The 24897-nt window shown below is 38.8% G+C and overlaps 1 protein-coding gene across 1 annotated transcript in view; it reads right to left on the bottom strand.

The window, feature by feature from the left end:
• Positions 1-6582: 6582 nt before the first annotated feature.
• The window catches only part of LOC119506835, a 190767-nt gene continuing 172452 nt past the window's right edge, over positions 6583-24897 (bottom strand). The window contains 7 exon segments of the mRNA XM_037799910.1: positions 6583-6785; positions 6887-7145; positions 7148-8967; positions 8970-10274; positions 10953-11636; positions 11749-11867; positions 12309-12507. Of these exon segments, the coding sequence (XP_037655838.1) occupies positions 6583-6785; positions 6887-7145; positions 7148-8967; positions 8970-10274; positions 10953-11636; positions 11749-11867; positions 12309-12507 (4589 nt within the window).

Raw genomic sequence — 24897 nt, 5'->3', positions numbered from 1 at the left:
TTATTTTTAAAAACACTTCTGCTATTATCATTATTTTTTGTTAGAGAAGTTGTGGGTTTGCAGAGCAATCATGCATAACATAAGAGTCCTGTATTCCAACCTTATAAATGCCTTGCATTGGTGGGCTACATTTGTTACAACAGATGACACCGTATTTTTATAATTGTACTACAAACTATAGTCTGTGGTTTAACTTAGGGCTCACTGTTTGTGTCGTGCAGTTCCAGGGAGTTTTAAAAAATTTGTATTCTATCGCCATACATATAACCTAACATTTCCCCTTTTAACCACATTCAGATATATGTTTCAGTGAGGTTAATTACATTCATAATGCTGTGCTACCATCACCACCACACATTATCAAAACATTTCCATCATTCCACATAGGAACTCTGGAAGTTGTAGGTTTCCTTAATTCAGAATAAGGCAGAATTATGCTTTTTAGAAAACTCACATTATTCCACTGTGACTATAGCACTGAACTAGACTGAAAACAACAAACAAAAGCAAAGGATTTTATTGCATGAGTAAGTAAATATTACAGAAGAATGAGGTTGATTGCTCTTAAGTGTTAAGATTTAAGCAGGTAATAAAACAGAAACAAGAAAACAGGTCAATGTAACTAACTCAGGAAGAAAAGGTTATATATAGGCTATGGTAGTTTCTTAATCATGTGCCTGATTCTCAATAAATATTTACTAATTTATTACATGCAGATTTATAATATTAAAAAGTACACTTCAAAATGCTCCTCAAAAGTTAAGTTTAGAAAACTATCCTAAAATTATTGAATACACACACACACACATTTAATCCATTCAAAGCAGGAGTACACATCTTTATATTCTTAGTTGTGAATGTTTTCTGAATGGATGAATAAAAATGAAAAAAAGATCAAAATATTTGATTTTACTAACAATGGCTAAGAATATAAAAATGATTGATTCTCAGCAAAGTGGATGAATGAAGTAGCATCTATAAATTATAGGATATATTTGGCTAAAATCTTCCTTAAGTGAGCACTAGGGAATTAGTTATCTGAGATGTCATTCTTTAGCAATAATTATTTTACATGGCTTATTACTTAAGAATTTAAAATCTCCAAGGGTTAATAAAAGATCATTGATTCAGGGCAAAAGTCATGGGCAGACAGTTTTCTGAAGAGGAAATAAAAATGACTCAAGAATATGTGAAAAGATGCTCAACTTCACTGGCTATTAGGGAAATGCAAATCAAAACCACAGTGAGATATCTCACAACTGCTAAAATGGCCATTATCAAAGAAACAGAAAATTACAAGTGCTGGAGGGATGTGGAGAAAGAGGCAAACTTATTCACTGTTGGTGGGAATGTAGAATGGTGCAAACACTCTTGAAGGCAGTTTAGTGGTTCCTCAGGAAACTATAGAATTGCCATATGATCCAGCAATCTCATTACTAAGTATCTATTCATAAGAACTGAAGGCAGGGACACGTGAATATTTGCAAACCAATGTTTATAGCATCATTATTCATGATTGCCAAGAGATGGAAACAGCCCAAATGTCCATCAATGGATGAGTGGATAAACACTGTGGTATGTACATACAATGGAATATTAGCAACAGTAAGGCAGAATAAAGGCAAGAAGCATACAACAATGTGGATGAACCTTGAGGATGTTATTTTTAATGAAATTAGTCTTAAACAAAAGAACAAATACTGTATGGTCTCACTAATGTGAACTAACATTAATGAGCAAACATTGAGAGTTAAAATTGAAAACACAGGTTATCATGAAATAGAAAGAGGGTAGAGATCAAGCATTTGATGCTGAAAGAATACAGAATGTTCAACAGGATTGGTTGTATAGATCCAGAAATGGATAGCACAATACTGTGTGACAGAAGCACAATATTATAAGTACACTGAACAAAGATGACTGTGAGTATGGTTGAAAGAGGAAGGTTAGGGGCATGCATGACACCAAAAGGAAAGACAGAAGATAAAGACTGGGACTGTATAACTTAGAAAAACCTAGAGTGGTTGATGATGGTGATTAAATATACAAATATAAGAATGTTTTTATATGAGGGAGAACAAATGAATGTCAACTTTGCAAGGCATTGAAAATGAGATGGTAGTGGGGAAAAACTACAACCAATGCAAACTAGAGTCTGTAGTTAACAGTAACACTGGAATATGCTTTATTAACTGTAACAAAGGCAATATACCAAGCTAAATGTCAACAAGAGGGGTGTGCTGGTTTGAATCTATTTTGTACCCCAGAAAAAGCCATGTATTTTCAACCCAGTCTTGTGGGTGCAGACTTATTATGGGTTAGATTGTTTCCATGGAGATGTGACCCACCCAACTGAGGCTGTGACCTGTTGACTAGAGTATTTCCATGGAGATATGAACTCACCCATTCAAGGTGGGTCTTAATTAGTTTACTGGAGTCCTTAAGAGAGCTGAAACAGACTCTGATGTTTGGAGAAGCTGAGAGAAACAGTTTGGAGAGAAGCTAAGATATGTAATCCAGCATTTGCCTCTGGGAAAACTGAGAGAGATACTTAGAGAGAAAATGCCCAGAGATACTTTGGAGACAGCCATTGAAACCAGAACCAGGAGAGAAGCTAAGAGATGAAATCCAGAGTTTACCCTGGAGAAGCAAAGAGAGGACACCCCAGATGCTTAGAGAAAAATGCCCCCTGGGAGAAATAGGCAAGGACACACAGAAGCTCAAAGCAATGCTACCCAAGAACAAAGGATGAGTAAACATCAACTATGTGCCTTCCCAGGTGACATAGGTGTTCCAGATCACATTGGCTTTCTTCAGTGAATGGATCCTCTTGTTGATATCTTAGTTTGGACATTTTCATGACCTCAGAACTGTAAATTTGTGAAGTTGTAAGTCCCCATTGCAAAAGCCCATCCATTTCTGGTATTTTGCATTCTGGCAGCTTAGAAAACCAGAACAAGGGGGAGATAAGGGAGCAGTACAGGATTCTTGACATTGTTGTTGTTGTCTGACCTTTTAATTCCATTCTATTTTATTTTATTTTTATTTTTTATTTTTTTTGTTCTTCATTTATTTTTTTTCTCCTCTTTTTCTTTGAGGAAGAAATGGAAATGTCCTCATATAGATTGAATGCAGAACTATGTTTTTATACTGGGAACCACTGAACATTTAATTAGGATGGACTTTATTGTGTGTGAATAAAACTATTTAAAAAATAAACAGAGGGATACAAGTGCTGAAGAAAATGGGAAAGGGGGATGTACCTATTCACTATTGGTGGGGAAGTAGAATGATGCAGCCAATCTGCAGGGCAGTGTGGTGTTTCCACAGGAAGCTAACTATGGGGTTGCCATATTGTCTGCAATCCCATTATTGGGTATATACTTGGAAGAACTAAGAGCAGGGGCATGGATGGATATGACAAAACTTGTGTTTATGGAAGCAGTATTCAAGATTTGCAATGGATGGAGGTGGCCTAAGGGTACATAGACTGAAGAATGGAATGGTGAACTGTGGTGTATACATACAATGGAATATTGAGTGGGTACAGGAAGGAATGAAGTTGTGAGGCATGCAACTAGGTGAATGGACATTGAGGAGAGTATGTTGAATGAAATAAGCCAGAAACAAAAAGACAAACATTATAACACCTCACTAATATGGAATAACTATAATGTGCAAACTCTGAGAACAGAATCTAAGAGCATAGGATACTAGGGGAAGGCTTATTGTAAACATTCCTAGATTATAAGCTCCCTGCTTTGTTCTCCTGTGATGTATCTCTCTAAGTATCTGGGGGTCCTCTCTTAGTTTCTCCAGGGCAAATGCTGTGCTTCATCTCTTAGATTAGCATCACCGATGTACTTCTGTCTGCATCTCCAAGCATCTCCAAGTTTTTGGTTCTTGAGCTCTTTTAAGTACTCCAGTGAACTAATCAATATCCACTCCAAATGGGCAGGGCCCATACATCCATGGAAATAAATTAGTCAAAGTTCTCACCTACAGATGGGTGAGTCACACCTCCATGGAAACACTCAATCAAAAGGTTCCACCCAAAAAGATTGGGTTAAAAGATCGTGGCTTTTCTGGGGTCCATAACAGTTCAAACCAGCACACTCCAGAAAACTAAAAATGCACAATCTAAAGTATAGGGAACTTCTAAAAATATATATCCTTGGCTTTATGAAATCTCCATTTAATTGTGCTTTCTTTTCTCTTTTAACTGTGGATGGGTAAAATCTTTATATGGTCAGGTACTGGTTAACAGATTAGCATTTGGGATACACAAGTATAGGGAACAGAATTGAGGATGGAGTCAGAGCACCAAATTTGAGTTAGGACTCTGCCATTTACTAGTTAATCATCTTAGAGTGTCACTAAGTTTCAAGCCACCATTTCCTTTTCTGCTGAACAGAAATAACACTATTATTCTTGTTATGGTGCCCATGAGTTAAGGTACGAGACAGCCAAACAGAATTTGAAGAGCCTTTATTAGCCGGCCAGCGGCTGCCGTCTCTCACTCCACGCAGGGAGTTCAGCAAGCAGCAGCCCTGACCTGAGAGTGCTTGAGACTTATATAGGCAGAAACCACATCCTGAAAATGCAAGCAAGCTACTTTGACAAAAGCAGAGTGGGCAGTTAATTAATGGGTGCTTAAGATCTTTAACAAGGTTGAGAAATTTTCTCAAGGCCGGTGCAATGGTTAATTATTGAAACGATTACACTTGGCTAATATGTACATCCGCAAGTCTCACTCCCTAAAATGGCACAGTTTCACTCCCTTCTTCTCAAGGCTTAATGTTTACTTTGCAGTCATTACTGGTTGAGGGGGAAGGGGACTCTCACTACAGATTAAGGGGAGGGAGCCCACTTCATTCCTCACTGGTTTTTAGGGAGAATCAAATCATTGTTTCTTCTGAGGGTAAGTATTGATATTGGGATTGCAAAACCATGAGCTTTATGCTTTGAATATGCCGTTGGACAAATTTAACTAAACTGTTTATAACAAGGGGGCCTATGATTAAGGCTAACATGAGAAGAACCAGGGGTCTGGCAATTGCTGATATTAAGGTAGTTAACCATAGAGATTGAGAAAATATACTTTCAAACCAATTTGCCTCCTTTTTCCTTTGCTCTTCTCTATCCTGTAGTCTCTTTTGGAGTTGGCTTAAACTTTCTGTAATTACACCTGAGTGGTTAGTATAAAAACAGCATGCTTCCCTCAAGGCTAGACAAAGCCCTCCCTGCTTTAAGAATACAAGGTCGAGTCCCCTCCGATTCTGAAGCACTACTTCTGCTAATGAGCTTAAGGACTCCTCAAATTTAGCAATGCTCTCTTCTAAGGTTTTTAGATCCTGATCAATTTGAGCACTAAGGCTTTTAAAATTTTGGTCCCCTGTGACAAGTGCTGTGGTTCCTACTGCAGTTGCCCCAGCTACTCCAAGCCCCAGGAGCACTGGCACTAGTATTGGTCCCCCTCACTTGACTTGTTTGAGGTTAGTTAACCTGAAATGCTCCCTACCTCCCTCACCAGAGTAGTAATATACTTGGGGAAGGACATGGGTGAGAATGTATAGTCCTGGAGCCTTAGGTTGCATGAGGGTGGGGGGGGGTATAAACACAGCATTAATCCCATTGTACAGGCAAACCATGTTCCTTTGGGCGCTACTAAGTAGTGTTTGGTATGACCCACAGGGCTGTTGCCAAAAATGGTTACAGAGGCACAAGAATTAACATAAGGAGAAGTAGATAGAGGGAATTGAGGGGACTGGAAGCATGTTCCTTGTCCTTGAAAGTCACCTAAAGTAAGGTTAGGGGTAGTGCCCCAGGGACAATAGTGTGAGTTTTGGTGAATATTTGATAGGGAGATATTTTTGATGTCATTGTTAGTTACTCCTATACTTCGGTTAGCTCCCAGGCCTATATAATAGGGTGGTTCGGGGTTTAGGCATAGCCAGCAATCTTTAGTTAAGTTGGGGGAAGTTTGGTTTAAGAATTTAAACATGAGTTTAAGTGTATTGAATAGAGACTCTTGTTGGGAGTTTGGAGGTGGAGGGAGGGGAGTTGCTTTTGGAGATAAGGGGTGGCTTTTTATGGTGGAGTAAGGACAGGTAAGTGGGAAAGGAGTAGTTGTTACAGGTATTTTGATGTCGATGGGGTCCAGGGGGCCTATTGGATTTAAGAGCTTAGGAATTTTCCTTTTTTGAATAGTGAATAATACTCTGGAGTCATATCCTGATACATATAGGCGCAATCCCCACGTTTTTCCCCCCAACCACTGGGAATCTTCCCAATACTGCTGTGGTTTAAAAGTAACAGGGTTACAGTTCCCAACTGCACAATTTTTAATAGGAACTGCTGGCCTTATCTCCCTTGTGACCTTTAATAAATGGTCTACATTTTTCCATGGGGCTATGGTTGCACAGCCCCAACTGTAACAGAAATAATCATCCTCTCCCCCACACTTTGAGGCACTTCTTTGCAGACAGATGTAATGTTGACTATGCCATAGCCCTCGTTCCAGTTCTGAATTACCACAACTGAAACCCCTAAGCCCTGCCCTTCCCCCTCCCAAATAGGTATTCAGAGCTTCTGGTAGATTCCAGATTCTCCCAAAGAGTTTACATAGGTCAAAAACAAATTTAGGGCTGCCGGGGTGCTAATCTGGCTGACCACTGTTCCATCAATGGTGCGAGTTAACTGACACATATAATTAGTGGCTTGATGGGGGTTCTCGGCGGCTAGCATTGTTACTAGAGTCAGCATAATGGCATATGTCGCTGCAGCTGAAGTTTTAGGGGATCTGATGTTTTTTGTATGGACCATTCTGCATTCTGGTCAGAGTCTGCCTTTTTAATTTGTAAGCAATATATCCAAAATCTTTTACCTGTGACTTTCACGGCAGTCGGTGTACTTAGAATTACCTGATAAGGCCCAGCCCAGCGTGCCTCGAGGGAGGAGGGATTCCTTTTTCTGATCCACACTAAATCACCAGGTTCAGCAGTAGGGATTTCTCCTTCCACGGTGTCAGGTTTCGGGTGGTGGGCGCGGATGACGTGATGGATGTTTTTGGAGTTGTAGTGTAAAGCCTGTAAGGACTTGAGAAGTTCAGAGTTAGGGAGGCAAGCTGCTCCTCCCCTAACTTGGGGAGGAGCGGGGGTGGCCTGCTGAACATGGCTTCATATGGAGTAATACCTTTTACATAAGGGGTACACCTAGCTTTAAGTAAGGCAAACAGAAGGAGGCTCACCCAGTTTCCGCCAGTCTCTAATTTAAGTTTGGTGAGGGTTTCCTTAAGTGTCCGATTCATTCTTTCTACCTGTCCTGAGCTTTGCGGTCTGTAGACGCAGTGTAGCTTCCATTTGATTCCTAATGCTTTTACCAAGTTTTGGGTAACTTGGGCTATAAAAGTCAGACCATTGTCAGACCCCATTGCTACTGGTAGGCCAAACCGAGGGACAATTTCAGCCAATAATTTCTTAGCTACTACCTGAGCTGACTCTGACCGAGTTGGGTAGGCCTCAACCCATCCCGAGAAGATGTCCACCAGCACAAGTAAGTACTTATATCCCCCTGGTCCAGGAGGCAGTTCTGTAAAGTCTATTTCCCATTGCTCTCCTGGGAGCTGACCTCTTAGGCGGTGGCCGGGGGTAGCAGGGGTACTTACATGGCTTGGGTTAACTTGGGCGCAGACGTGACATCTTCTGCTTACCTCCTTTGCTACCTGAAAAAGCTTAGGTATGTAGAAGTCAGTTTTTAGCAATTCAGCTAATTTTGTCCCTCCCAGGTGTGTACTCTGATGCATTTTTAAAATTAAGTCTCTTCCCAGTGCCTCTGGTAGGAGGATTCTAGAGTTGGGGAAGACTTTCCACCCCTCTGGATCTTCTCTAGCTTGAAGTCCTTGACCTAGACAAATGTCAGAGTCTGAGTAAGTTGGAACAGCTTTTAGTACCCGGGGTGGTAGGAGGGGCAACACTTGGAGGGGTCCCACTGGTTTTAGGGCCACTTCTTTGGCTGTCTGGTCTACAAAAGCATTTCCCTTTGCTTCGGGTGTATTTGAAGTTTGATGTCCTCTGCAGTGGATTATGGCTACTGCTTTGGGAAGCCAAAGGGCTGTTAAAAGCTCTAGTATTTCTGAGGCATTTTTAATGTCTTTTCCCCTGCTGGTTAGGAGGCCGCATTCCTGATAGATGGCCCCATGCACGTGTGTGGTGGCGAACGCATATCGGCTGTCTGTGTAGATGTTCACCGCCTTTTCCTTGGCCCATCGGAGAGCCTGGGTGAGGGCTATTAGCTCAGCTTTTTGTGCAGACATCCCATGGTTTAGGGCTTGGGCCCATATTACCTTAGGGGCCGTTACTACTGCCACTCCAGCGACCCTAATCCCGTCTTGAATGAAACTGCTCCCGTCAGTATAGAGAGTTTCACCTGGGTCTTGAAGTAGCAGGTCAGTTACGTCTTCACACAGGTTGGTGGTTGCTGCTAAGGTTTTGACACAGTTATGAATGGGTTGGCTGGGATTATTCTCTGGCAGCAAAGTAGCTGGGTTTAAAGCTGAGGTTTGAAGAAACTTTATTCTGGATGGATCAAGGAGAAGAACTTGGTATTGAGTAATTCTTGCGTTAGAGAGCCACCTGTCCAGGGGGGTTTTGAGGAGGGTTTCGACTGCATGGGGGGCGATGATTTGCAGTTCTTGCCCAAAGGTGAGCTTAGAGGCTTCTTTAACTAGCAGGGCGGTGGCTGCAATGGCCCGGAGGCAGTTAGGCCAACCTGCAGCAACCCAATCGAGGCGCTTTGAAAGATAAGCCACAACCCGTTTCCATGGCCCTAAGTGCTGTGTTAACACTCCCTTTGCTATCCCTTGTGCCTCGGCTACCTGCAGCTGGAATGGTTTTCTGAGATCTGGGAGTGCTAAGGCTGGAGCTCGGGTAAGTGCCTTTTTTAGAGTCTGGAAAGCCCTTTCCTCCCAGTCCAAGTTAGTTCTGCGCCCTTCCCCCCAGTACTGGCATAAAGAGGGCGGGCTATTTCGGCAAACCCAAGTATCCATAGCCAGCAATACCCAACCGCCCCTAGAAACTCCTGGACTTGTCGCTTTGTCTGGGGTGCTGGAATTTGGAGAATGGCTTGAATACGTTTATCAGACAATGTTCTCTTTCCTTCAATTATATTATACCCAAGATAAGAGGCTTGTGAAACACAAAGCTGTGCCTTTTTTGCTGACACCCGGTATCCTAACAGCCCGAGGTTTTTCAACAACTCCTCTGTTGCTTTCTGGCACTCTTTGGGAGATTCTGCCACAAGGAGGATGTCATCCACATACTGGAGGACAGTAACTTTGGGGTGTTTTTCTCGGAATTCTAGTAGGTCCCGGCTTAGGGCCTCGTCAAAAACAGTAGGGGAGTTTTTAAAACCCTGGGGCAGTCTAGTCCAAGTTAATTGTCCTGAATCCCCTACTTCAGGGTCTGTCCACTCAAAGGTGAAGAGGGGCTGGCTGACGGGGGCCAGGGGTAGTGAGAAGAAAGCATCCTTTAAGTCTAGTACGGTATACACTTTTCGATCGGGGGGGAGTAGGCTGAGCAGGGTATATGGGTTAGGGACCATTGGATGGATGGTTTTGACCCTTTTGTTGACCTCTCATAGGTCTTGTACTGGCCTGAAGTCCTCAGTCCCTGGTTTCTGGACAGGTAGAAGCGGGGTGTTCCAAGGGGACTTGTAGGGCACAAGGATCCCCGCTTCCCTTAGTCTCCTAATGTGGACAGCTATTCCTTTCTTAGCTCGGTAGCTTATTGGGTACTGCCGGACCCGGACAGGTATGGCACTGCTTAGGAGGTGAACAATGATGGGGGGTTGGTGGCCAGCCAGCCCCGGGGGGTTCGTCTCTGCCCACACCTCCGGTATTTCTTTTTGCCATTTCACTAAGAGTTCAGCATTTTGTTTATTAGTATCCTCCCTGGCTAGGAGGAGGTACTCTTTGGACAGAGGGCAGGTAATTAAGATGGAACTCGGCTGCATTGGGAAGTTTACTTCTGGCCCTTCGTCTCGGGAGGAAATGGTTGCTCACAATTTGTGGAGCAAGTCGCGGCCAACTAGAGGGTAGGGGCATTCAGGCATAACTAAGAAAGAGTGAGTAATGGTTTTCTCCCCTAAGTTACTTATTCGAGCCTGTGTCCACGGATAGGACTTGATTCCTCCAGTGGCCCCCTGGATCGGGGTCCGTTTTTGCGATAAAGGGCCTTCTGCTTCTTGGAGTACAGAGAAAGTCACCCCAGTGTCCACTAAAAAGTCAACGTTTTGGCCCCCTACTATAAGAGTGACCCTGGGCTCCTGGGGGCCAAGGGCGGAGCCCCGGCCTCGTCAATCTTCCTTCTCAAGGAGAACCTTTGGTGGCCCTGGGTAGGATTTTTTCCGGCAATCGTTTTTCCAATGCCCCTGTTCCTTACATAAGGTGCACTGGTTTTGGCCTAGAGGGGGCCCCTTTCACCCTCCTCTCCCACTGGATGGCCTATTTCCTCTCCCGCACTTTCCTCCAAAATTCTGGCCCCCTCCTCGGTTTTTATTCCGTGTTTGGTCTTCACTCATGGCAAGTAGAACCTTTGCCATTTTTTTGTTTACGTCTTCAGAACTTTCTCTATTATTGAAGACGGGTTGAGCAACCTCCACCAACTCACTCAGTACTTTTCCCTCAAAGCCTTCTAACTTTTGTAACTTTTTTCTTATATCTGGGGCTGACTGGGTGACGAAGGCAATATTAATTGCTCGCCTGTTCTCTGGCGCCTCCGGATCTATAGGTGTATATAACTGGTAAGCCTCCTGGAGGCACTCTAGAAAAGTGGTGGGAAACTCAGTGGCCCCCTGAGTCACCTCAGTTACCTTGAAAATATTTGTAGGCCTCCATGCTGCTGCTTGGAGAGCCCCCATTACAGTCTGGCAGTACCATTCGAGAGCCTCCTTACCTTGGTCAGTGTTAGGGTCCCACTGGGCTCGGGTGAAGGGAAAAACAGCCTCGAGGTGGTCTACCTCCATGGTTGGCAGACCGTCTGGCCCCACAACTAGTTTCCGTCCCTGGGCACAGATTCTTTCTCTCTCCTCTGACATGAAAAGGGTCTGCAGCAGTTGTTGACAGTCGTCCCATGTGGGCTGATGGGTTAGGAAAATGGATTCTAACAAAGAGATTAGTCCTTGGGGGTTTTGAGAGAAAGAGGGGTTTTGATTTTTCCAGATGTACAGGTCGCTGGTGGAAAAAGGAACATAGACCATAGAGGGTATTGGGTTTTCAGGTGGGCCTTGAATGACTTGTCTCAGGGGTAATTGAGTGGGGACAAGGACCTGACTATGCGGTCCGTATGAATTCCCGGAACGGGTGTGGGGGGGGCTGGAGAGAGTTGTCAGGGGCGTGGTAGAATCTGGAGTGGGAACGAGGGATCCTACTGTACTTAGGGTAGGGGGCCCCAAGCTGGAGGCAGTGGGCCCCAGGCTAAGAATGAAGGGTCCTGGACTGGGAGGTGAAGGCCTTGGGCTAGGGGCAGAGGGCACTGAGCTAGAGGCAGAGGGCCCTGGGCTAGGGGCAGAGGGCCCTGGGTTGGAGGCAGAGGGCCCTGGGCTAGGGGCAGAGGGCCGTGGACTGGAGGCAGAGGGCCCTGCAGAATAAGGTGGGGACCGTGACAAGGGGGGGGGCTATCCTGTGGGGAGTCGAGGACTGGGGGCCTTTTGGGTGGCCCATTTAAAACAAGCACATTTCGCGCTTTAAACAGTTTAGGTGGTGAGCAATTTTTAAGCCATTTGGGGCGGTCAGCGAGGACGTCGATCCAGGTTTCAATATAGGGAATCTGATCCGGATGTCCTGGTCTTCCATAAATAACTCTTTGAACCTGAAAAGCAATCAGCAAATTTAGGGTGCCCTCGGGGGGCCAATTAGAGTCTGGAAAATTTGGCCATTCAAGCTCACAAAGGGCCCAGAGAGTTTCTAGGTTGACCATGGCACCCAACCCTGCAGCTCGCCGGCAGAAGTCCTGAAAATTTTTTAAGAAACACTGCAATGGAGAGCAAGTGGAAGCAGACGGAGACTGACCCATTGTGGGACTGACGGTTGGCAAAACTGAAACAGAACAGGACAAAGACACTAACAACAAAACACAAAACAGAGACTAGGTCTGTGTAAAGAGACCAATTCCGAACCTGAACCAGAACCTGAACCTGAGGCCACCAGCCACCGTTGTGGTCCGAGGCCGGGTCTCGGAGTTATGGCTACATCCAGCCCTCCTAAAGACCCTAAAGGGGTACTCCACCAGACCAGATTAGAGATCTCTTGCCATTTTGGGCCCACGTCTGGATGGCTCCAGAGGCAGATTTTCGAATCTCGAGGCCCGACCACTCGGTTCTCCGCCGGGGCTGAGGAACGTCTCTCAGTGTGCCCCCCTGGGGGAGGACTGGCAGTCAGAACTTGTCTCAACTGATAAACCTCAGCAAACGCCGAGGGATTCTCACTGGGGCCTCCAAATGTTACGGTGCCTGCGAGTTAAAGTACAAGACAGCCAAACAGAATTTAAAGAGCCTTTATTAGCCGGCGGGCGGCTGCCATCTCTCACTCCATGCAGGGAGTTCAGCAAGCAGCAGCCCTGACCTGAGAGTGCTTGAGACTTATGTAGGCAGAAACCACATCCTGAAAATGCAAGCAAGCTACTTTGACAAAAGCAGAGTCGGCAGTTAATTAATGGGTGCTTAAGATCCTTAACAAGGTTGAGAAATTTTCTCAAGGCCGGTGCAATGGTTAATTATTGAAATGGTTACGCTTGGCTAATACGTACATCTGCAAATCTCACTCCCTAAAATGGCACAGTTTCACTCCCTTCTTCTCAACGCTTAATGTTTACTTTGCAGTCATTACCGATTGAGGGGGAAGGGGACTCTCGTTACAGATTAAGGGGAGGGGGCTCACTTCAATTCTTAATTCACAAAACTGTGCAAAATGAAAATTTACATGTGAAAACATATTTTGAATTAAGAGGTTTAATATGCTAGTTAAACTTTTTCCCTAAGTAGGGGTTATAGTTGATAAAGGCCAAATTAGAAAACAAAACAAAAGAAAACAAAAAACAAAACTCTTTAGTGCTAGATAAAGACACCACAAGGAAAAAATCTACAGACCAATATCTCTTTTGAATATAGATGCAAACATCCTCAACAAAATACTAGCAAACTGAACTCAACAGCAAATAATTAAATTAATTTTACACCATGATCAAGTGGGGTTTATCCCTGGTATGCAAGGTTCAATATAAGAAAATCAATTAATGTAATATACCACATTAAAACATTAAAAGGGGAAAAAAAAGATCATCTCAATTGATGCAGAAAAGGCATTTGGTAATAAAACTGCATCCATTCTTGATAAAAACACTTAGAACTCTAGGAATAGCAGGAAACTTCCTCAACATGATAAAGAGCATATATGAAAAGCCTACAACTAAGATCCAATTTAATGTTGAAATACTAAATGTTTTGCCTTTAAGATGTAAGAAGACAAAGATGCCCTTCTCACTGCTGTTATTCAACATTGTACTGGAAAGTCTTTACAGAGCAATTGGGCAATAAAAAGAAATAAATGGCATCCAAGTTGGAAAGGAGGAAGTAAAATGTTCCATATTTGCAGATGATATGATCCTATATACAGAAAATCCTGAAAAATTCACAATAATCTCCTAGAGCTAATAAATGAATTCAGGAAAGTGTCAAGGTACAAGATCAACACCCCAAAATTCAGTAGAGTTTCTATACACAAGCAGTGAGCAATGGGAAGAAGAAATCAAGAAAAAAAAAATTCCATTCACAACAGCAAGTAAAAGAATCAAATATCAAGGAACAAATTTTACCAAGTATAAAGGACTTGTGCACAGAAAACTATAAAACATTGCTAAATCAAAGAAAACCTAAATAAATGGAAGGACGTTTATGGATTGGAAGATTAAATATAAGATGTCAATCCTACCCAAAGAAATTTATGTATTCAATGTAATCCCAATCAAAATTCCTACAACCTTCTTTGCAGAAAAGGAAAACCCAATCATCAAATTTACCTGGAAGAGTAAGGGGTCATGAATAGCTAAAACCATATTAAAAAAGAATAATGAAGTTAGAGAATTCACACTCCCCAATCTTAAAACTTATGATAAAGTGACAGTAACCAAAACAGCATGTTACTGGCACAAGGACAGATCTATAGGCCAATGAAATCAAATTGAAAGTTCAGAAACAAACCCTCACATTTATGATGAACTGATTTTTGACAAGGGGGCAAAGACTACTCAATAATGGAAGAATAGCCTCTTCAACAAATGGTGCTGGGAAAAATGGATCTCCATTTGCAAAGAAAAAAAGGAGGACCCCTACCTCACACCACAGTAAAAAATCTATTCAATATGGATCAAAGACCTAAATATAAGAGCCAGGACTACCAAATTCCTAGGAGAAAATGTAGGGAGAATCTTCAGGACCTTGTGTTAGGCAATAGTTTTTAGACTTTACACCCAAGGCACAAGCAATAAAAGGAAAAAATTAAAAAATGGGACCTCATAAAAATTAAACTTTTGTCCCTCAAATGACTCTCTCATGAAAGTAAAACAACAGTCTACACAATGGGAGAAAATATTTGGAAACCACATATCTGATAAAGGTTTAACATCTAGAATATATAAGGAAATCCTTCAAGTTAACAACAAACAAACAACCCAATTTAAAACTGGCCAAAAGCCCCCTGAGGAACTGAAGAAAAATGTTGAAATGTTGGCCTTCCCCACCTGATTTATTACTGATATTCTCACAAACATTGAGGACTACCAATTTAGTTGGCCGAGCCCTCGATCTTGGGGCTTGCCATTATAAAGCTTGCTATTGCAAAGGAGAGGCTAAAACTACTTATAATTGTGCCTAAGAGTCTCCCCCAGAGAACTTCTTTGTTGCTCAGATGTGGCCTCTCTCTCTCTAAGCCCACTCAGCAGGTGAACTCACTGCCCACCCTCTACATAGGTCATTACTCCCAGGGGTTTAAATCTCCCTGGAAACATGGGACATGACTGTCAGGGATGAGCCTGGACCCGGCTTCGTGGGATTGAGAAAATCTTCTTGATCAAAAGGGGGAAGTGAAATGAAACAAAGTTTCAGTGGCTAAGAGATTTCAAATAGAGTCAAGAGCTCACTCTGGTGGGTGTTTTTATGCATTACATAGATATCCCTTTTTAGTTTTTAGTGTATTGGAATAGCTAGAAGGAAATACCTGAAACTGTTGCACTGCAGTTGATTCTTGAAGATGATTGTATAACTATGTAGTGTACACAGTATGACTCTGTGATTGTGAAAACCTTGTGGCTCACATTCCCTTTATCAAGTGTATGGACTGATGAGTAGAAAAATGGGTAGAAAAACTAAATGAAAAATAGAGTGGGGTGGAATGCTTTGAGTGTTTTTTTACTTTTATTTTTATTCTTATTTTTATTTCTCTGGAGTAAGGAAAATGTTCAAAAATTGATTGTGGTGATGAATACACAATGATCTGATGGTACTGTGAATAGTTGATTGTATACTGCAGATGACTGTATGGTATGTGAATATATTTGAATAGATGTAAGATGTACAGATGGCCAGAAAGCATATGAAAAGGTGCTCAATATTATTAGCCATCAGGGAAATGAAAATGAAAATCATGAGATACTATTTCATTGCTAAAGTGGCTGCTATTTAAAAAAATGGAAAATAACAAATGTTGGAGAGGATGCAGAGAAATAGGAACATTCATTCCTTGCCAGTGGCAATGTGAAATTTTGCAGCTGCTGTGGAAGACAGTTCAGTGGTTCCTCAGAAAGCTAACTATAGAACTACTTTTGACCTAGCAATCCCACCATTCCATGTATACCCAGAATACTCAAAGCAGGTATTTTAACAGATATTTCAACACCAATGTTCATAGAAGCATTATTTACTATTGCCCAAGGATGGAAACAACCCAAGTTCCCATCACTGATGAATGGATAAATAAAATGTGGTATATAAATACAATGGAACATTATTTAGCTCTAAAAAAAGAATGAAATTCTGGTTCATGTGACATGAGTGGACCTTTAAGACATCTTGTTTAGGAAATAAGCCAGACACAAAAGGGCAAATATTGTATGATCTCATTGATTTGAAATAATTAGAACAAGCAAAGTCATAAAGTCAGAATCTAGAATACAGGTTACCAGAGGCAGGGGTGGGGATATGGAATGGGAAGTTAAGGCTTAAAATGAACAGGGTTCCTGTTTGGAATGATGGAAACATTTTGGTAATTGATTGTGGTGATGGTAGCACAAAAATTGTGCACATGATTAGCAACAATGAAATGTATATCTGAATATGATTAAAAGGGGAAATGTTAGATTGTATATATGGTAACAGAATAAAAATTTAAAAATTTAAAAATTAATCCATGGAACTACACTACACAAACAGTGGGCCCTAAGTTAAACTATGGACTATAGTTATTAGTATGATTATACAAATGTGCTATTGCCAATTGTAACTATTGTTCTAAAAATAGGGTGGTATGCTGGCTTGAAGCTGTTATGCACCCCAGGAAAGGCTGTGTAGTTTTAATCCATTCATAGGAGTACAGACCTATTGTGTGTGGGACCTTCTGGTTAGGTTGTTTCAATTGAGATGTGACCCAACCAATTCAAGGTCAGTCTTAATCCTTTACTGGAGTCCTTTATGAGAGGATAAAGGACAGAAAAAAAGCACACGACAGTTTAGAGAGAAACCCCCCAGAGGAGCTGAGAGAGTCACTGAAGCAAGAAGCTGAAAGCAATTAAACCTGGGAGAGAAGGACCAGAAGACACTGGCTATGTGCCTTCCCATGTGACAGAGGTGTACCAGATGCCAGCTGCCTTTCTTCAGAGAAGCTATCTTATTTATGCCTTAATTTGGACATTTTCATGGCCTAAAAACTGTAAATTATAACTTAATAAATCATTTTAAAAGCCAATCCATTTCTGGCATTGATTTTGGCGGCTTTAGCAAACTGAAGTAGGTAGTATATAGGAATCTTGAATTTTATGTATGATTGTTCTCTAAGTCCATAATTTCTCTAATAAAGAAAAACAAGTTAAAAAAACAACTGGAAAAAAAGACTATATATTAGACTCTATGACCAGATAATAGAAAATTCACTTTCCAATACTTTTCAATACTCATGAAACATTTAAATAATTGACAAAATTTATGCCACAAAAAGTTCAACAAACATAAATTCATGAACATAAAATGAATATCGATAACAGTTTCTGATTACAAAATGACATACCTCCCAAATATATATCAGGAACAGAAAACATTTGCAGGGCAAATCTATCAAGACTTGAAAAATCAGAAAATTCCAATGTTATTTAAATTTGATGTAGAGTAGAGAAAAAGAGAGAAAATATCCAAATACATTTTATCACATCAGTATGAGACTGAGACTTACACCAGAACTTCATAAACACAGGACCGAAGAAGAATGCTGATTTGATCTCCCTAAGATAGTATCATAATTCTCTATACTATTTTAGTAAACAGAATCTTGTAGATCATTAAAAAATAACATATCATGAACTTAACTTTATTCCAGGAATATACAAAAATTTGCTAGATACTCTTTTATAACAGAGAGTCCATTAATATAGCAATAATATTTTAATGTGTACATATAGTGTTTTACTATGTACATATATTTTACATAGTAAGGAGAAAAATGGCATGAGTATTTTCATAGATTTTGAATAAGAATTTTAGTTATTTCAATAATTAATTCAATATTTGATTTTTTTAAATTCAATAAATTGGAATCAAAGGATACTTTCCTAATATGAACATATATAACAAATAATCAGATCACTTGTAATAAGGAAAGGAACGAGTAATAAGGAAAGGAAAGAGTATTTCCACTAAAATCAGGAACAAAAATGATGCCCATTGTCTTCACCACAATTTAGTATTGTCTTTAGATCTCAGTCAATGCTACCAGACAAAAATGATTTATATATTATGAATATTTGAAATGAAGAAGTAAAACTAACCATGCTTTGATTGTGTATATAAAAACCCAAATCAATTGAAGACTACTACAAAGAAAAACTACAATCAGCATATCAAATTCTTATCTAGAAATCATTAACTTTGTATTTAAAAACTACCACCACTCAGAATTTATAATGAAACAAAAGAGCCTTTTTGTTACAGTGTGTGCAAACATACAAGCTTGAACATATACAGAAGCAAGCTAAGAGACACAGAAATAAACTTAACAACCAAAATGCATAAAACCTGTATTAGGAAAAATTTAGAATATACTTGAAAGGAAAAAATATAAATTTGGGAAATCAGAAATTTATTTCATGCTATTGAATAAAAAGATCTTCATAAAGGAGTCAATTTTCCCTAATTTATTTGATAAGATAAAGTGCATCCCCCAATAACAAGCTTTTATTTTCCTGATACTAAATCTTATTCTAAACTTCAGATGGGAAAATAAATAATAAAAAATAGCCAAGAAATTGAATAAGGAAGTCAATGAATGAGGACTAGCTCTACAAAGTATTCAAAATATTACAAATCCTCAACAAAAATATTGTGCTACTACCTTAGAGAACAGACAGAAATCCAAGATTCAGTAGAGAATGTCCAGAAATGCACCCCAAATACAAGGAACTTAGTGTATAATAAAAGTGATCCTCCTAATTAATAAGAGAAAGATGGAATTTTTAATTAACAATGTCTGTATAAACAGTTAGGAATCTGGAAAAAAAGATGAAGTGGCTCCATTCCTCACATCACATATCAGGACAAATTATGATTTTGAGTGACAAAGTTTTTAAATATAACAAAAACAAACTAAAAAGAAATAGACAAAAATGAGAAAATTGTCTTTATTCTTGAAGTAATCTTGACTCTTAACCTTGAAGTGAAAGACTTAATTTTTAATCTTGAAGTGAATCTTGACTTTTAATCTTGAAGACTTTCTATTTATCAAGAAACCTTCAAAATTAATACTGAAATTGTAACTGCATAACTAGTTTAAAAATCTCTCAATGGCTAAATAATACATAAACAAAATCAAAATACAAATGTCAAACTGGGAAAGTATTTGCTGCTTACATCAGAAGCTATGAATTAATCACCCTTATATATAACAGCCCCTAAAATTTAAGAAGAAAATATACATACAAGCAATGTAAAAATAGACAGAAACTATTAACAAAAAGAAACACAATTATTGCCTAAAATTACGAGATTTCTTGCTTCATTCATAAAAACAAAAATGCACTATAAAGTGCATCAAGATGGATTTTTAAGGTCTTAGACTGGCAAAAATCCAAAGTTTGCAAACATTCAGATACAGCAGCTATAAGAAAATCTGCTTTCTGGTACATCACAGGTGAGAGTGCAAATTAATGTAACTTTTAAATAAAATAATCTTGCCATAACTATGAACATGACCAACACATCTACTCATGGATTTCACACACTTCTTTGTGGAAATTTCCTTTGGGAACTTATAGATATAGAATATTATGTTTATTTGTGATAATATTGTTTGTACTAGCAAATACTGAACACAATTAAAATGCCTATTTATACACTACAGGTTTAAAATGCTATGGTGTATTCATACAAAGGAATACTACTTGGCTATAAGGAAAAGGTAACTAAACAAACAAAAACACCTTGTTAAAAAAGAAATTGTCTATGTATTCTGAGTTTCTATTGAAAAAACACAAGTTGCAAACTAAATTTTATGGTGTTCTTTATTTTGTGGAAGTAGAAAATAAGAACAAATTCATATTGGGGTAATGAAATAATGGAACAATACAAATGGCATAACAGAATTGGTTACATTTATGGAGGACTAAAAGGGGGGCAGAAATGAGTTAGAGAGGAAAAGGGATTCAATCATGGCTTTTGAATACTGTGCATAGTGTTCTAATTTCTGAACCAAGTGAATATACTATCTATGCAACTAAATTAAAATTTTAAATGGTTCATTAAAAATTTAAATTGAATATCTTTCTGATTTGATTCCATGCTGATGTATTTTAGGCCATCCTAACTGATCTGAATATATAGAAAATTACACTTACAATCACCAGAGAATTATGAAACATTGATATTAGATCTCTTCTGCATCCTCTAATTTCAATAAGAGTATTTAAAAAATATTTTCCTGCAAATGCATTTATTTCAGAATCTATTTTAAATTTAAGTAATGTTTATTCTGTAATTTAAAATTCTAAAATAATTCTAAAATGTGCATCCCAATAAAAATATAAAAATTATTAGCTGGCAAATAGATTTCATACCTGTTTAGTAGATCAAGGTTGACATCATTATACTGGTAATCAGATAAATTGGTTGCTACATTAGGTAATATTGATCTTCCTGGCCAAGTATTTTACTAAATATTGCTATAAAATATGTTTATATTGCTTTAATAAGCAATAGACTAACAGAAAAATCAAGTTCATTAAATTGTAATTGTTTCCAATTAGATATTAAATTATTTACAAATGAACTATTCCTTGAAATTTGTCCTTAATAAGAACCTTTACAATTACCTAAAATGTTAGGGAAAATACTTAGAGAAATTCTTCACATTTTTTACACATCTATCCAAACTTTTGAAAGTGCATTTATTCAATGTCAATATCACAGTTACACCAAAGAGAAAACATTTTTTAGAAGCCAAACATTAGTTAACCTGATAGAAATTAGTTTCCACCAACTTCCAGAGTTACCAATATTTGGTAATAAAACTAAAGAACAATTATATTCCAATTTTAGAAAAACATTAAAATATATACAAAGGAATAATTATTATTACTATGTAAACACTATAAAATTCTATGCAACAAAGCATGCACTCAATTGCTTTATCCATTCATGTTTCCCTTAGAGTATAAGACATATAATATCCTTCTGCATGTAGAAGTCAGAGTGTACAGTACCCATGAGTTTTTCTAAAAACATAAAACGAGCACTCAATTCAATAAGATAAGAAACTAAAACCTGAGAACTGGCAAATACATGATAAAAACCATTTAGAAAAAATCTAATTAAATATTTCATTAAGGCCAACCAGTATTGAGAATCATGTTTTCAAAAGATATGTGTAACAGGTGATCATATAAAGATGACATAATTATTGAAAATTTGGCTGTTGGAAGAGGACAGTTAGCAGGAAGGCTAAGAGCCAACTTTATTATCTCTTATAAAAAAGAATCAATGAGTTATATAAAATTGATACACATATTCAAAAGATTATTACTTTTAAAATACTTAAAATACTGTCTTAGTTTACTAGGGCTACTGTAAACAAGTACCACAAATTAAGTGGCATAAAACAACACAATATCATTTCACAGTTCTGGAGGCTGGAAGTCCAAAATCAAGGTATCGGCAGGGCCATGCTTCTTTTCCTGTTGCTAGGAAAGAATCTGTTCCATAGGAAAGAATCTGCTCCATGACTCTCTCCTAGTTTCTGGTGTTGCTAACAATCCATGTTGTTTTTGGCCTCAGATGTTACAAGGCATTCTCTCCTCTTATTTACAATCAAATACAAATTATTACTTTTACCACTTCTGCAATTCTAGTAAATCTTAGAAAACCATAATACCCACTTCCCTTTTGAAACATAGCTTGCAGGCATTTTAGTTTTACACATATTTTAAATTCTGCAATAAATTATTATAAAATTATTTTCTTTCTATTCACACAATTATTTAATAAATAGTACCACAAAATTATTTTGCACAGCCTGGAGATATTTATATGTACTCATTTTTATTATCTCTTGTGTTCTTCATTCCCTGTGGAATTTTTATGTTCCCATCTGAGTTCATTTTTTTTTACCAAAAAATTCATTTTTTAAGCACACCATCTGGTGAAGAATTTTTTCAGTTTTGGATTTTCTGAATATATCTTGACTTGTCTCCATTTTAAAGTATATTTTCACTGAGTATAGAAACCTAGCTTGGCAGTTATTTTCTCTCAGCACTTTGAACATGTTATTCCATTGTCTTCTGTCTTCTATAATTTCTAATGTGTAGTCTTCCATTGCTCTTTGAAATATTTTATCTATTTTCTCTGGGCACTTTTATAATTTTTGTCTTTCATTTTGGTTTTCATGAATTTTACTAAGATGTGATTAAGTTTGATTTTCTTTGCATTTTCCTTGTTGGGATTCACACCTTTACCTGGATCTGAGAATTGATGTCTGTGCCAGTTCAATGTATTATGTCCTCCAAAATGGCATTATCTTTGATGCAACCTTGTATAGGCAGAGATATTAGTGTTGATTAGATTTTGGAATCCTTTGGGTGTTTCCATGGAAATGTGATTCAATCAACTGTGGACAAGACCTTTGGTAGGATAATTTCCATGGAGGTGATGCCTGCCCATTCAGGGTGGGTCTGAATTAAATTACTGGAGGACTGTATAAGCTCAGACAGAAGGCGCAAGCTTGCTACAGCCAAGAGGGACACTTTAAAGAATGCACAGAAGCTGATAGGGTAGCTGCAGATGAGAGAGAGTTTGAAGATGGCTGTTGAAAACAGACTTGCTCTGGAGAAACTAAGAGAGGACAAACACCCCAAGAGCAACTGAGGGTGACATTTTGGAGAGAATCTGCAGCCTAAGGAGGAACATCCTGGGAGAAAGCCATTTTGAAACCAGAACTTGGAGCAGATGCCAGCCACATGCCTTCCCAGCTAACAGAGGTTTTCCGGACGCCATTGGCCGTCCTCCAGTGAAGGTACCTGATTATTGATGCGTTACCTTGGATACTTTATGGCCTTAAGACTGTAACTTTGTAAACAAATAAATCCCCTTTATAAAAGCCAATCCATTTCTGGTGTTTTGCATTCTGGGAGCATTAGCAAACTAGAACAATGTCTTTCATCAACTTTGAGATATTCTAGGCTCTTTTCTCTTTGGGCATTATTTCTGTCACACTTTCCCTCTCTTCTTCTCAGTCTCCAATTGCATATGTACTAGGTGTTCGTATGTAGCCCATATGTCACTTACATACTTATTTTTTTTTTTCATTCGTTTTACTCTCCAATTCATTTTGGTAATTTTTCTATTGATCTGTTTTCTAATTCACTAAACAATTCTTGCTCTGTGTATAATTGACACATATATTTAGTTTTTAATTTATGATATTTATTTTTCATGTCCACATTATCCATTCAATTATTTTTATAATTATATACCCTAAAGAGCTGGTGAAATTATCCATCCTTTTATCCATTCTTTTCTGAAACATTTATTTCTTCAACAGTTTAATCATACTTACTTAAAGTTTAGGTCTACTTACTACAAAATCTGGATTATTTATGGGTCTGTTTCAATAGTCTTCTTAAAATTGTCATAGATTATTTTTCATATTATCTTTGTCCTGTTAGTTTTTATAACATGCTGCTCATTGTAGATGCTTTGGGTGCTGTTATATTTCATCAGGGAGTGTTTCCCACTTCCTTTGTCAAATAGATAATAAAAGGTCTGATCATCTTAATCCCAGAAAGATTTGAGTTGCTGAATTTTTCATAACTCTGTCTATTTTTGTATCACTACATCTGAGATTTGGACTTCCTGGTCTTTCATTTTATAGTATAGTAGTACTTTCTTTTCTCAAATCTTGAAACTCAAAGGAAATTTTGTTCTGCTTTTTGAAAATTTCAGCTTAGCTCTTTAACTGACCATGTTAAACAATAGAAATTCTGTATTTGCATCTTTTCAAATATTTAATCTGTCTTTGCATTCCCACACCAACACCAAAATCTCTGCTGGCTTCTCTGTCACTCCTCAGCCTTCTGCCAAGCCTAAATTCTCTACCTCAAACTGTACCCATAATTGTTAAGTTATTCTGTGAAAAGTAATTATGGATAATCAATTTCATTTCTTCAATCCCTCTAGGAGTTTCATCACCTGCCTCTTGTTTTCAAGTCTTTTTTCTACTGGCAGAGTTTTATCTTATCTTTATGAGACTGCAGAAAATTTTACTTCACCTTTCATAATCCTTCTGCTTAGCATACAGCCTCAGCATTAATTGAAACATTTTTTGAGTGGAAAACTAGTTGTGCATTTGAGACGCTCATATCTCCAATTTTGTTGTTCCATCCAGGTACATTGCCAAAACCTTTGTTTGTTCCTACTTCTACATTCAAGGTCCTTGCTTACCTGCAGTCAATTGTCAGCCCAGGTCTAAATTCAGCAAATACTTCACAGGAGAAAGCAAAATGAATCAGGCCAGCAGATGATTGTCTGCTTAGCATTAAACAGTATTGTTCCCTCTAGGATTCTATTCTATTTAATCCTTAATGCTTACATAGCTCTCTGAAGCCTTTATAAATGAAGTTTGTAATTTACCCTAATTTTTCTATTTGTAGTCAATGGCAGCACTGGCCTTTCAAAGTCCATTATATGCTGCCAGAATTGAATGTCAACTATTGTTTTCTGTTTGTTAACTCTAAAGCACTAAATAAATGTGTATAGTAAGGAATTCGGCCTTGTCCAAAGAGAGGTCTTAGCTTTGCCCTTGATTTCTAGGAGTTGATCTTTATCATACTTGATAGGAGTGTCTTTGTTTAGTGGATCTGGCCATACCAGATCATAAAGTGGGGCCAGCCATACCTGACAGTCTTAAGTGAGGATGGCCACAACAGAAAAACTAACTAAGTAATTTAGGGTAGGACTTGGGGTTATGCAGTGTCAGTTGGCCTGGAAAGTGAGATTACTCATGTGGGCAATCAGTGAGTCAATCATGCCTATGCGGTAAAGTTTTAAGAAAAACTCTGGACACCAAAATTTGGGTACACTTCCCTGGTTGGCAATACC

The sequence above is a fragment of the Choloepus didactylus genome, chromosome 12, assembly GCF_015220235.1.
Source record: "Choloepus didactylus isolate mChoDid1 chromosome 12, mChoDid1.pri, whole genome shotgun sequence".
NCBI classification, from domain to species: Eukaryota; Metazoa; Chordata; class Mammalia; order Pilosa; family Megalonychidae; genus Choloepus; species Choloepus didactylus.
The sequence above is the reverse complement of the archived record's forward strand: the minus strand, read 5'-3'. Positions and strand labels throughout refer to the sequence as shown.